The sequence below is a fragment of the Asterias amurensis genome, chromosome 4 (genome assembly GCF_032118995.1).
Source record: "Asterias amurensis chromosome 4, ASM3211899v1".
Lineage (NCBI taxonomy): Eukaryota > Metazoa > Echinodermata > Asteroidea > Forcipulatida > Asteriidae > Asterias > Asterias amurensis.
In genome coordinates, this window is record NC_092651.1 from 2013250 (window position 1) to 2027962 (window position 14713).

At 42.0% G+C, this 14713-nt stretch overlaps 1 protein-coding gene across 1 annotated transcript in view; it reads left to right on the forward strand.

Annotated features, from left to right (window-relative positions):
- The first annotated feature begins 528 nt into the window (after positions 1 to 528).
- LOC139936369 (uncharacterized) overlaps positions 529 to 14713 on the forward strand; it is a 56745-nt gene continuing 42560 nt past the window's right edge. The window contains exons 1-4 of the mRNA XM_071931178.1: positions 529 to 622; positions 1483 to 1606; positions 10209 to 10290; positions 10699 to 10760. Of these exons, the coding sequence (XP_071787279.1) occupies positions 10248 to 10290; positions 10699 to 10760 (105 nt within the window). The 5' untranslated portion in view covers positions 529 to 622; positions 1483 to 1606; positions 10209 to 10247. The remainder of the gene's footprint in view (positions 623 to 1482; positions 1607 to 10208; positions 10291 to 10698; positions 10761 to 14713) is intronic.

Here is a 14713-nt window from a genome sequence, read left to right on the forward strand (position 1 = left end):
TGTACTGGTCTGTCCCCGAACCATTGGAGTACCGCGATACAATGGTTACCTTTCATCTACAACAATGAGACTTAACAACACTACAATGAATGGTTCTATAGTTGTCATTGATATGCAGCCTGTATTTAATTCTGAAAACTCCAACAAGTATTAACCTATGGCCTATGACATGGTATGGCTTGGTTCATTGTAGCGGGTCCGGACCCCAAGCCGCAAAAGGCTTCACATACGCATGCTCCAACGTTGACTGATTTGCGCTGGGTTTTTTCCCCTTTCTTCAAATATGTATCCAAAGTCAGTATTCAAAAGAAACTCTTGTTTGTTTTAGTTTGGTGCGCCCTGGATTGAGGATCCAGGCAAACCAATAGAACCCGGGTTCTGTTTCTACTAGGCAGACTCAATATACCGCCCTCTCTTGGTGCATCTAGACAAGGGGCCAGTCTACTGTCAGTTGTGGTACCCCGGCTTGTCTATCGTGTTTACATCCACAGCACTCAATGGACATACAGTGTTAGTACATGTGCGAAAAACACACATGACTCCACCACAATTTTGTACGCGTTTTGACGCTGAATTGAGAGACTGACATTCAACAAAGTGACAGTTATACTGACAGAAAATGGTAACGTACATGTTCTTTTTTTATTTGTACGGAATTTTCTGTGCCTTGCCTCCCCTTTAGTTAGCAGTGGTTAGCTTTTTGGGGGGTTTGGAGTCGTTGGACTCCCGAGTCCGTTCCGTTGCATACATAATACAACGCGACAGAGTCCAGGCTATATTTTTATATAACATTCCCTAGCCCTGGTGTAGTAGTGGCGGTGTATAAAATTGCATGGAGGTAGTTTGTCATGTTGTTAGGAGGGAAATGTCCATATTCTGCCACCAGTTTGTCACTCGTTATGAAATAAAAGGAGAACTTTTTTCGTATCCTGCCACCACTTCACTTGTATCTTATTATTTTACTCAAAAGAGATATTTCTTTTTCTTTTGTAAAACTGGATGAAAAAGTGGTGGTCGGATACACGAACACGGAGCAGTTTTTCTGCCTTTTCGTAAATTGTACCTAATTTCATCTGACAGTTGTTTGACCAGTTCCGGATCATTGACCATTCCAGTATCACTTCAACCTTGCAACAAAAAAATTAATTACTAATTATCCTGGTGTCATGTGTTTTCAGTCATGTCAGTAGGATAACAGGAAAATTTTTCACAATCAAAAACGGAATGTTTTTTTTTCAAATCATCTATCCAATTTTTTAACAATAACACTTACACTTCATGGTGTGTTGAAATTTTTAAAGTTTTGGTTTTACATTGCGAGAGACTTCGCCATTAACAGAGCTTAAATCTAAGAGGCTCTATTGCTGCTCAAATTTGTAAGGCTTCATTTATGGCCTAAGATTGCACCACAGAGCATCTAGAATGAGTCTCATTAAGAGCAATTATAAATACCTACTTTTTTTTTACATCTGTTTCTTACAGACTGTGGACTGGTGTTGGGCGCTTCAATACCAAGATGTGAATGTGGAACCTTGCTGAGGATCCAGCCTGTGACTCACACAATCATACCATCATATTATCCAACAACATCTCCTGCGTACCTCAGGTGAGTTAAGATATTTCATAATTTATTTCTGTAACATGTTTTAAAAGGGTTTGGGGCCATTTGTTTTAGGGACAATTACAGGAATAGAGGAAAACCAATGAGAGATTGGTCAAAGGTTTACAAATGACAGTGGACGAGAAGATCAAACAAACAACTAACAAGGAAGATCAAACAAACAAGCAAACAAGGTATGCACATTAAAACTAGGGAGCTTTAACCAACGAGACCGATAGGATAACTCCGTAGTTTTGATGAAAGACCCTAGTTGGAAAGTGTGTAGGATAATCAGTTAGAGCTGCAGCCAAAGAGTTAAAAGGGGGACAATAAGGCCCCCATTGAAAGTGAATATACTTCTGGGTGTTCAGACATTAGAAAGTTCTGTGATGTAAATGACTGAATTCCATTTTTTGTACCATTTGGGTAATAACTGGGTGTTATTTCAAGATAAAGGAAACACAAGCCCATTGTGACACATTGAAACCAACAGAGTGTGCGTAGTTACAGTACCCAGGCTCTTGTACTTTGTGCTTAGATAGCCAGATACTAGCATTGTTCATGGCACTGTATCTAATGTATCTGGATCCCACAGGATAGCTTAACATTTACTCATATATGGCAAAGAACACACAGACTGAAATACATGTACATACATGTAGTGCATGTATGTACATGTAGACCAGGGTTTTCCTGATTACCTTAAAAAGGCAGTGGATGGACACTATTGGTAATTACTCAAAATAATTATTAGCATAAACCCTTACTTGGTAACGAGTAAAGGGGAGAGGTTGATAGTATAAAACATTGTGAGAAACGACTTCCTCTGAAGTAACGTAGTTTTCGAGAAAGAAGTAATTTTCCACGAATTTGATTTTGAGACCTCAGATTAAGAATTTGAGGTCTTGAAATCAAGCATCTTAAAGCACACAATTCTGTGTGACAAGGGTGTCCCACCTCCAATTGGCCTATGATTGCACCACAAAGCATCATTTAAAAATGCAAAAATTTTCCCGGGCCCTTCAGCGGGGCCCCGTGGCCCTGCAGCGGGGCCCTGGTTGTACATGTACCCACCGCTGTAAAGGCTTTACGCCTGAATGCTCTTTCGTTGACAGATTTGGGTGTGAAGTGGGGGGTGTGAAGTGTGGAGGCACTTTTAAATGTTCCCCTTACCCCCCCCCTTGTTTTTCATTTCAGGTGGGAATTGAACCCACAACCTTTGCTTTGATAATTCAATTTCCCGGGCCCTTCAACAGGGCCCGGATACCCACCGCTGTAAAGGCTTTATGCCTGAATGCTCTTTCGTTGACAGATTTGTCCCCCCCCCCCCCCCCCCCCCCCCCCCGCCTACAAAAGGAGGGGGTTGTGAAGGGTGGGGGGCACTATCAAATGTTCCCTTCCCCTCCATGTTTGTCAGTTCAGAACCCACCACCTTTGCATTGATTCAGATGGCATACCACTAGACCATTGAGCTAGCCCGAAGCCCGATGGCTAGAGGCAGTTCAAATCCTACATGTGTTAGCAGTGAGTGCCACAATTGCATCTGGGATAAAGATAATGAATTTTATTTACCTAATACCGCTGTGTATTAAATACTCAGTACAATGCCTCACCCATAGCAACAAAAGGTCGCAGGTTCTGTGCTAACTAATGTACGAAGAGCCCAGCAGCCGATTTATGAAACGCTTGAGTTAGGACGAGTTATTCGTCCTAAATTATGATGGTTCAATGTTTCCTTACGCTAATCTTAACTCGTCTAAGTCTAATCGTAAGTGAGGAAGAGTTTGATAAAATTGAAGGCAGTTAAACCTAAAGCTTAGAAAAGGGGTTTGCCCCGGTGTTTCTGGCAAATGGCTTCTGAGTTCACCACAGAATCTTAAATTCCCGTCTCAGTGCTACATAAAAACATGGGCGTCAATCAGAGGTGGGGCGGACAGTGGTAGGGGACATAATATCAGTTGTTTTTGATCACCTTTATCATGAAACTCGAGGGCATCATTCCACTATGACAAGTGTCCCCCGTCAAATTGGGCTATGATTGCACCACAAAGCATCTTAAGTGCAAAATGTTCCCAAACGAACCACACGCTGTAAAGGCTGCACGCCTGAATGCTCCAGCATTGGCAGATTTCCCCCCCCCCCCCCCACTCGGCCTAAAAAAATGAGGGTGTGCAGGACTGGGGACACTTTATCAAATGCCCTCCCTCATGTTTTTGATCATCTTTATCTTGAAGCCCAAGTATTGCACTGTGTCAGACCAAACCCTGTGCCCTGGGCATCAATCCTGGGGGCGACGGGGACACGTTCCAACTTTTTAAAGGGTGTGGGAAACTATATAAAATGCCCCCCCCCCCCAGTTTCTGACCAGCTTTATCATGATGCTTAAGTATTGCACTGTGTAAGACCAACCCTGTGTCCTGCCATAGGCATCAATCCTGGGGGCGACGGGGCCCACGTCCCCCACTTTTTAAAGGGTGGGGGACACTATATCAAATGCCCACCCCCAGTTTTTGACCACCTTTATCATGATGCTCAAGTATTGCACTATGTAAGACCAACCCTGTGTCCTGCCATAGGCATCAATCCTGTGGCAGACGGGGGACACGTCCCTCACTTTTTAAAGGGTGGGGGACACTAAATCAAATGCCCACCCCCCAGTTTTTGCCCAGCTTTATCATGATGATGCTCAAGTATTGCACTGTGTAAGAGCAAACCCTGTTTCTTGCCATGGGCATCAATCCTGCTGGGGCCGTCGGGGGACACGTCCTAACTTTTTGAAGGGTGGGGGACATTATAAAATATCAAATGCCCCCTCAGTTTTTGTTAACTGGTATATTTAGCGTGGCCATTACCAGACTGTACTTCTAAAGTCTTGTAGATAAAACTGCACTGCTGTGCCATAGGGCATGTTCTAAAATAATAGAGCAAAGAGACACACCAAAGCGGTACCGAAGATCCTTCTTCGTAAACTAACCCCTCGCCTGTGCCAGCAAACTAAGGATGTAATACGGCGGAAATACCCCGAATAAAACATGTTCACCTTTTCGGGGTTATAGTCACTGTACTACACTGTACTACATGTATACTTCACCTGAAATGCTTTCAGAATATAGCGCTCAAAAAAGCCTCTTTGTGTTTAGATCCTCCAACCGGAGACAAACCAGTTCACGTCCAGCTGCGGGCACGCCAGAAACGCGAATGATTTGAATCATGCGCCCTCTTTGTTCACAGTGGTGCAAATAGTGTACATGTTCCTCATACAGTGATGCTCTTTTTCTGTCTGTCACTGCCGCTCTGTATCCCCCTTTGCTACATATAGTTTGAGTAATGTTGGTAATTTCTTACCCAAGTAACTTCATGCCCAAGGCTGTTATTAACTGTGTTCCTTTTAAAGGCAGTGGACACTATTGGTAATTACTCAAAATATTTATTAGCATAAAACCTTTCTTGGTGACAAGTAATGGGGAGAGGTTGATGGTATAAAACAATGTAAGAAACGGCTCCCTCAGTGCCATAATTTTCGAGAAAGAAGAAATTTTCCACGAATTTGATTTCGAGACCTCAGGTTTAGAACTTAAAGTCTCGAAATCAACCATCTAAACGCACACAACTTCGTGTGACAAGGGTGTTTATTTCTTTCATTATTATCTCGCAAGTGCGATCACAGATTGACCTCAAATTTTCACAGGTTTGTTATTTTATGCATATGTTGAAATACACCAACTGTGAAGGCTAGTCTTTGACAATTACCAATAGTGTCCACTGCCTTTAAGTCAATATTCATTGAGATGTTAAAATTAGAAAATTAAAGTTATTCCAAAATCCGAAAGGCGCAAATTATACTGCTCATATTTCTAATGCATGATTCTGTTTCGTTCTGCTTTGATCAATTAGGCCTTTAATTGGCCTAAGATTGCACCACAGAGCATCTATTATGAAAAATATTTTCCCAGGCCCTTAAGCAACCCAAACCCATGACATAAAGGATTCACGCTCGTATGCTCTGTACAGATTTTGCCCCTCCCCCCTAAAATTTGTGTTTAGTTTCACCCTTGAACATGCTGGTAATCTATAAGAGGCTCTACTGCTGCTCAAATTTGTAAGGTTTCATAGTCTGTTTTGTTCATCAATTATTCATCTATAATTGGCCAAAGATTGCACCACAACATTTTCCCTGGCCCTTGTGTAGGCCTCATTTCCGACGCAAAAAGGCTTCATGTTCCGCACACACATGCTCCATCTTTAACAGATTTTCCCCAATCTTCCAAACCTCCCGCCCCCAACCCCCCCCCTAAAAAAACTTTCAATGATTGGGATGAAACACTCATCCCCCCCCCTAGGCGATGATTGGTATTAAATGCTGTCTGAGCAATAAATATGCAAAATTAATATGGATACAAAGCTGTAACTGAGTTGTTTTTTGTGGAAGTGTCGTGGCCGAGCCGGTAAGAGTACCAAATTCAAACTGATCAGCAGAGTGTGGGTTTGAATCCCCAGCCGTGAAACTTGTGTCCTAAGCAAGACTCTTAACCATTGCTTCGTCCTTCGGATGGGACGTTAAGCCGTTGGTCCCATGTGTTATGTAACGCTTGTAAAAGAACCCAGTGCACGAAAAGAGAAGGGGTTCGCCCCAGGTGTTTTTGGTCCGATCGGCAGCAAACTGCGCCACAGCATCTTGTAAAGCATTCATGCTATCAGAATTAGGTCTCATAATTTAAACATCTGACAGGAAATACTGTCTGTTACATTTCCTATTCTTATTATAGCAAAACGGTTTACCAAGTGGCTTACAATAGACTTTCAATCCCCAAAACTCCAACTTCTGAGGGACTCATATCACAGCAAAAAAGGTCAAACAATATTAATCGGGACTACCTTGTACTGCATCATTTGTACTACTTTTAAATCATTTCAGGTTAATTGAAAGGGTCAAAAGATGTCCCTGAAAAGGTCTAGATTACACTCGAGAGCATCTACGACCTAAACATTTTCAGGGCCCTAAAGCAGGCCTCGGGCCCCACGCCATAACTACTATGGCTTATCAATGTCCCCCCTCCCCCAATCTTTCAAGACAGATTGACACCCATGCATACAAAAAATCTCTTACGTAATTCAAATATGAAAAAACCAAAAACTGTTGTGCAAATGAGACTCCATATGCCGCATATAGCATAACTGCTATGACTTGGTGTGGGGTGTGTCCCCCCCCCCATCTTTCAAGATTCAAATATGTAAAAAAAACAAAAACTGTTGTGCTAAATGAGACTCCAGTTTTGGGTTTAAAGCGAACCCCAGATGCCGCATATAGCATAACTGCTATGACTTGGTGTGTGGTGTCCCCCCCCCATCTTTCAAGACAGATTGACACCCATGCATAAATACCTCTCTTACTTGAAACATTTCAAAAAACTGTTGTGCTAACCAGTGAGTGGTTAATTTTCTTCCTATTGTTTGTTAACTTTGAAAGTGTGTTCAAGATGAGGTGCTGCTGTCTCTTAGATTTCCCAAGTGGTTTTTCCAGTCAAGATAAAAATCACCAAATAAATAACACTAAATATAGGTACAGGGCTAATGATGTAAAAACTGTGCACAGAGCTACTTGCTGTTATAGTCAAATACCAAACAAATAACCATATATAATGATCAATGGCCAGATTATCAGTTTATTGCAGTACGGCTATTGATAATGAACTTGGACTTTAAATACGAAAACAGTTTGAAGTACGTCTAGGTTTGATACAAGCTACTGTCAGAGCACATCCAGTGAATAGTGTTGGATTATGAATACTGATTTAAACATATCCCATGATTTCAGTTATTGGTTTTTTTGTGTCAATCTTTAACATACATGTGGAGTGCGTTCGATTAGCTTCCTTGGGTCGACCTCGCGAGAACACTTGGGGTAAGTCCCTGACAAGAGCCAATCAAAACGATCACTCACCCTCTCGTGGTGCTGTCATGCACCTCAGGCCAGCCCCAAGTGACCCGTTCCACAAGCAGGGCACTCGGGGCTGACCCGAGTGAGCCCCTGGAATGACGTCTCTTAGCTATTCGAACGTACCGGGGCAGATCGGGGTCGACCCAGGGAAGCTAATCGAATGCAGCCATTAGAGGAACATTACATATTTTGTTGTTGCTAACAAAACAGTTGCTGGCAGTGTAAGCACTTTATGTGGTCCACCATATACATATACATAAACTGAATAACCTGTAGAAGTTTGAGATCGATTGGCCATCTGGGTCACGAGAAAAAAGTGAAAAAAACGATTATGCATTTTGCATGATATCTACATGTATTTAACAAAATTTATTTAATGTTATTTTATGGATATGTTGATATACAGCAAGTGAGGAGACTGGTCTTTGACAAAACACCAATAGTGTCCAGTGACTTTAAGGCTGCCGAGGGCTGCAAATAAAGAAGATTTGAGAACGGTTCCGGACTTAGAAACAACCATTTATAATGATCAGTTATCAAGATTATAAGTTAATTGGAAAATGACTGTTGGTAATGAACAATGGTGGACTTTAAATACAAAACTTTAATTTGAAGTACTTCTACATTTAGGTCTGTTATCAGCTAATGTACATGTTATTGCATCCAGTGATTATTGTGTACATTAGATAAAAGTAGCGCCTACGTGTACTCTTTGGAATACTGATCGTAATGTTTCTCTGCCTACTTCAAACTTTTATAATAAATTTCATTATGATTCATTCAGTAAAGCAAGAGTTTAACACATTCATGCAAATTGAGGGTTCCTTTTTCATCCTTTGTTGCATTAAATTTTGTTTTGGGGGCATTAGAAACTCACACTGTAAAATTTGTACACAAAGTTTTTCTCACAGTGTTAAAAACATTGAGAGACTTGCTCACATTTTTGGCATGGTCTACTGCAGGTTATACGTATAGGATGCTATGTGTATCACATAGGTCTTATAGTTCAACAACTTAGCATGCCTGTCTTACAAAGTAATAAGCACTGTAGGGAAACATGAAATGTGTGAAGATTTTACCCAGTCAGTTTTCCTTGAGGTTTTAAAAAGTAGTAACCCCCCCCCCCTTTAAGGTCAGTCGCTGCTTCCCAGGTTGTATCGCAAACTTGGGTGTAATCCATACGGCAGTTAAAGGTTGTATGGCTTATGACTGGCACCAACAAGCAAAGGATTTTGACAAAATAGGGAGACTACCACCTACATGTATAGCTCAGTTGGTAGAGGGGGTTGCGTTTGGGCAGGGGTCATTGGTTCCAATCCCCCTTAGTCATGTTTTCTTTGTCATCTTAAAAGAATGAACTGAAAGAAAAGAACTTTTGTCCACTGTATATTGTTAGGGTTAGGGTAGGGAGACCACCACCTATAGCTCAGTTGGTAGAGGGTGTTTCGTTTTTCGTGAGGTCATTGGTTCCAATCCCGCTGTAGTCTTCTTCTCTCTGGTCATCTTAAAAGAATGAAATGAAAGAACTGTTGTCCACTCTTTATTGTTAGTGTACATGTAAGAAACTCATAATTCATTAAAAAGGGAATAAAAGGGTAGCGACGAGTTCTTAAACGGCCGTTTAATGCCGGCAGGGTCCAGTAGCCGTGTAATAAAGCCTTAAGCACACGGCGGCGACCCTGCAAGGTTTTAAACGAACGTTTAAGAAGGAGTCACTACTCAGCTCAGTTGGTAGAGGGGGTTGCATTTTTGCTGAGGTCATTGGTTCCAATCCCGCTGTAGTCACCTTCTCTTTGGTCATCAAAAAGAATGAAACGAAAGAACCTGTTGTCCACTCTATATTGTTAGTGTACATGTAAGAAACTCATAATTCATTAAAAAGGGAATAAAAGGGTAGCGACGAGTTCTTAAACGGCCGTTTAAAGCCGGCAGGGTCGGGTTGCCGTGTGGTAAAGCCTTTAGTGCACGGCAGCGACCTTGCAAGGTTTTAAACGGACGTTTAAGAAGGAGTCACTACTCTTTTATTCCCATTCATAAATGCCCTTTTGTTAAAAAACGTTACAAAAATACAATTACAGACACTTCGACAGTTACAAATTCGAGGTTTTAAATATTTTTTTCAAAAACTTTGTGAAGGGTCTGTTGCGCAAGGGTTGTGTGTATGCGCGCGCTCTTAGAAATAAATTACGCGCGCGCGCTCAGAAGTAGGTTCACGCTGTTACTAAATGCTATGAATTGCATTCCGCGTGATAATCTTGCGCGCCTGACAGACACGCGGAAGCCAGCCGGTTATAAACACTGGTCATTATCAACCGTTATTAACACCCCATGTGTGTGCGCTCTCCACCAATAGGAGTAGAGAAACTGTCTGGGGTATTTATGAAATGTTATTAATTAAAAGAACAACATGTTTTCTACAACCATGGCCACGCTGGCTGAAGTTCATTGGTTCAACCTGAAATGGTACTTCAAATTCATAATTTATTTATCAGTCTTGAAACTTGAAAGACTACACTTAACACTTAAAAGTAACATAGAAAGACCTACACTATAATCAGATTTTCATTTTGACATTTTAAATTGAAATACATTTGGCATAGTTTGCATAATAAAAACTCATTTCAATCAATTTTAAGGTTGATTTATTATTCTTTTTGATTTGTTTGAAAGACTTGCTGCCAGAAGGAACTACATGTAAAGTAAAAGTAAATGAACAAGAAGAAAGCTCCTCTTTATGTTTGCACATTGAATGGTAAGTGCCATACAAATGAATCTGACATTTGAAGTAGTGATGAATTGGTTCACTCTGGAGAAGTGTATCCTGACACATTCTTGCCTTTACCTCTTTTAAACATATTGAAGGGAATTTCAGTTTCCACTGTTCATTTAAAGGCACTGTACACTTTTGGTAAATGTCAAAGACCAGTCTTCTCACTTTGTGTATCTCAACTCAGCATAAAATGTTAAACCTGTTAAAAATTAAACTCAATGTGTCGTCAAAGTTGCAAGAGAATAATTGAAGGAAATAACACACTTTTCGCACAAGTTATGTGCTTTCTGTTCAGATGCTTGATTTCGAGACCTCAGCTGAGGTCTCAAAATCAATTCAAATGTTTTAGTGAGAGCTAACTTCTTTCTCCAAAACTATGTTACTTCACAGGTAGCCGTTTCTCACAAGGTTTTATACTATCATCAGCTCTCTTTGCTAACAACCAAGTACATGTAAGTTTGTGCTAACAATTATTTTGAGTAATAACCAACAGTGTCCAATGTCTTTAAGTGTGTCTACACATATTCTGGCCTCTATATCTGTAAAACATATCAAAGGGAATTTCACTTTCCACTGTTCATTTAAGAAATTTTAGAAAACAACAAATTATGATGAAACATAACATCAAATACGTGACCAGACAATGTACATGTGTTAGCTGTCTTACTTTAATGTTTGCATTACACCTATATATACATGTGATAGATAACAAATGTTGTTGCGCAGTGCAGGCAAACAGCAAGGGTACATAAGTTCATGTACAAACACACCGCAATAGGTTTAGCTTCAAGTCTTTTAAAGACACTGGACACTATTGGTAATTGTCAAAGACCAATCTTCTCACTTGGTGTATCTCAAGATATGCATACAAAAACAAACCTGTGGAAATTTAAGCTCAATTAATTGTCGAAGTTGCAAGATAATAACAAAAGAAAAAACACCCTTGTCACACGAAGTTGTGTGCGATGAGATGGTTGATTTCGAGACCTCGAACTCTAAATCTGAGGTCTCAAAATCAAATTTGTGGAAAGTTACTTCTTTCTCGAACACTACGTTTTTTCAGAGGGAGCCGTTTCTCACAATGTTTTATACTATCAACAGCTCACCATTGGTTGTTACCAAGTAAGTTTTTATGCTACCAATTATTTTGAGTAATTACCAATAGTGTCCAGTTACGTGACTCTTGGAGTCAAAAGGTAAAACAATTTGTCGCCAGCGCCATTTTAGCTTGGAACATTGTTCGTGAGAAGACCTCAGTAGTATGCATAGCTGTGATCGGCGATATTTGACGAGTTTACAGTACACAGCGACAAGGTGAGTACAAATCATTTAAAAAATTAAACCTTTGCTCAAAACTCTGGGCTTTGATAGGCCTACATGTAACATTTATTTATTTCAGGAATTAGCCTTTAACAATGTACTCAGCTTTGTTAAAAAGTTATTAATTCACAGGCAACATCTTTTTTTTGCATGGGTGTCATGTAGACTCTGGTTTGAGTTTAGAAACTCAATCTCATCTTCAGTTTACGTGTGCCTCATGGCACGGTGTTAGTCAGAGGTGTGTCTGGGTGTCGTGTAGACTCTGGTTTGAATTTAGAAACTCAACCTCATCTTCAGTTTACACGTGCCTCATGTCATGGTGTTAGTCAGAGGGGTGTCTAGGTGTCTTGTAGGCTCCTTGGTTTGAATTTAGAAACTCAATCTCATCTTCATTTTACATATGCCTTCTTCTGACCTTGATCCAAGGGAAAACAAGGATATTGGGGCTCAAAACTGCAGAATTAGACGAAGGCTTTATAACGGATAAATGATAGATGCGAGTAAAAATAATGATCACTTGAGGGCGCTATCTACAAAGGCGAGGGGCCTATTAAGTTCTCGGGGCAAGACACTCCCCGCCTGGCATCTGTAAGATGTCAAATCTAGAAATAGAAAAGAGTTTACAGTGGGAGTACTTGTGGTGATCACTATCTACTGATCAGAGTGTTTGGCGAGAAGGAGAACAACTTCAGTTACAGGCCTCAAGAACAGCTTCGGTTCTCTGCTTCGGATGACTTTGACTTCGATTTTCCTGACTTTCCCGTCGTCACTTGGAAAGGTCTTGGTGATCATCCCAAGAGGCCAGCTATTTCTCTTGGCTTGAGAATCTTTCATGAGGACTACGTCTCCTTCTCGCAAGTTCGGTTTCTCAGATGTCCACTTAGTGCGTATCTGAAGACAGTTGAGGTGCTCCTGCCTCCACCTTTTCCAGAACATGTCAGCTAATCTCTGTACACTATGCCACTGACATCTGAAGAGATCCTTATCATCAAACTCGCAAGGGGAGACAGAGGGTGTACCAACCTTCTGTGTAAGGAGTGTCGCTGGTGTCAAAATGGAAGGGTGTTCAGGATCTGTAGAGACTGGAGTAAGCAATCTGGAATTTATGATTGCAGTCACCTCTGCCATGAGAGTTGTCAGTACTTCATGAGTAAGTATGCCTGGTCCAAGTTGAAGTAGCATGGCATCGAGAATGCGGCGTGTGATGCCAATCATCCTTTCCCAGCTGCCGCCCATGTGTGAGGCGTGAGGAGGGTTGAACTGCCACTCACATCTGTTATCAGCAAGGATATTCTCAATCTGCTCCTTCTGACGTCCTGAGGAGTTGATGCCAAGCTCACTGCAGGCTCCTACAAAGTTAGTCCCACAATCAGACCTCAACAGCTTTGCAGGTCCTCTCAAGGCGAAGAAGCGTCTCAGTGCGTTCACGAAGCTAGAGGTGTCCATAGACTTGATCACTTCGATGTGAACAGCACGGGCGGCCATACATGTAAAAATCACAGCCCATCGCTTGCTGTTGGCTTGTCCTCCTCTTGTTTTTCGGGCGGTCACTGTCCAGGGGCTGAAGACATCTAGGCCAACATAAGTGAAGGGTGGACTTGTGCTAAGGCGGTCAGCAGGCAAGTCTGCTCTTGTAGCTTGCCTCGCAGTCTTCGACAGGTTACACAGTGGTAGATCAAACTGCTGATGACTTGCTTACCGCCAAGGACCCAGAAACCGGCTGCTCTTATAGCGCCTTCAGTGAAGTGTCTGTCCTGATGCCGGACTACTTCATGGTAGTGTCTGATGAGAAGTGTAGTCACATAGCATTTCCCAGGGATTATCACCGGGTGTGTCTCACCAGTAGACAGCTTGGCTTTCTCAAGTCGACCTCCAACCCTGCTTTGTCAACAAAGGGGTGTAGCTTCTGAAGCGGGCTGGACCGAGGAATGGGTTGGCCACTTTCAAGACGTCTGAGTTCGTCTGCATAGGCTTTTGTCTGAACGATCGAATAAGCTGTTGATGGTAGACAATACCCCACGTCTTGTAAATGGCTTGTCACTGGTCATCGCTTGGAAGGTGAATGTGTCTGCTGCCTAGTCCCACTGAAGGCCCAAGCTCCGTTGTGTTTGAAGGGAGTCTTGTCCAAGGTCAAGGTTCTGAAGCCCTTTGGCGAGGTCTTCTTTGGGAAAGGCTTTCATGACATCTGAACTGTTAGATGCGATTTTGTGAAGACGACGATTGGACTGTGCTAGCATGTCTTGTGATTTCTCCAACACTTCAACAGCCTTGCCCACACTGGGAAATGACTGAAGCCCATCATCGACGTAAAAATGACGGTCAACGAAGAGTCTTGCTTGGTCACCATACTCTTCATGTCCTTCTGCAGCTGTTCTCTTAAGTCCATAGATTGCTACAGCTGGTGACGGACAGTTGCCAAATACATGGACCCTCATGCGATAGTCCAGGTTGTCCCCATCAAGGTTGTTGTTGTCAAACCAAAGACAGCGGAGGTAATCTTTGTGTTCCTTCTTGACGAGAAAACTATGGAACATCTGCTGGATATCGGCCATGATGGCTATTGGTTCACATCTGAAGTGAATGAGAATGCCTAGCAGACTGTTGTTGAGATCTGGACCTCTGAGTAGCACGTCGTTCAAGGATACATTGTCATGTTGAGAGCTTGAGTCGAACACGATTCTGATTTGGCCCAATTTCTTCGGGTGATAAACACCAAGGCACTCTTGGCCTGGCTGGAGTGGTAAAGCTAACTCTGCATGACCACTGCTAAAAATCTTGTCCATGAATTCAATGTAGTGGTCTTTCATCTCGGGTTTCTTGAGAAGAGTGCGACGAAGAGACATAAGACAGTTCACTACTTGTTGTCTGTTGTTGGGTAGGCGTCGCCGGGGGGTTCGAAAGGGGAGAGGACCCACCCAACTGTTGGAGTCGTCTTGGACAAATTCTTCATTCATGATGGAGAGGAAAGTGTCGTCTTCAACTGACGGGGCCAACTTGTAATCTTCAGGAGACTCAAGGAAGACATCAGAACCGATACTATGTAGCTGTTGTTTCTCGTGTCTGGAAGTCTTGTTGATGAACATTT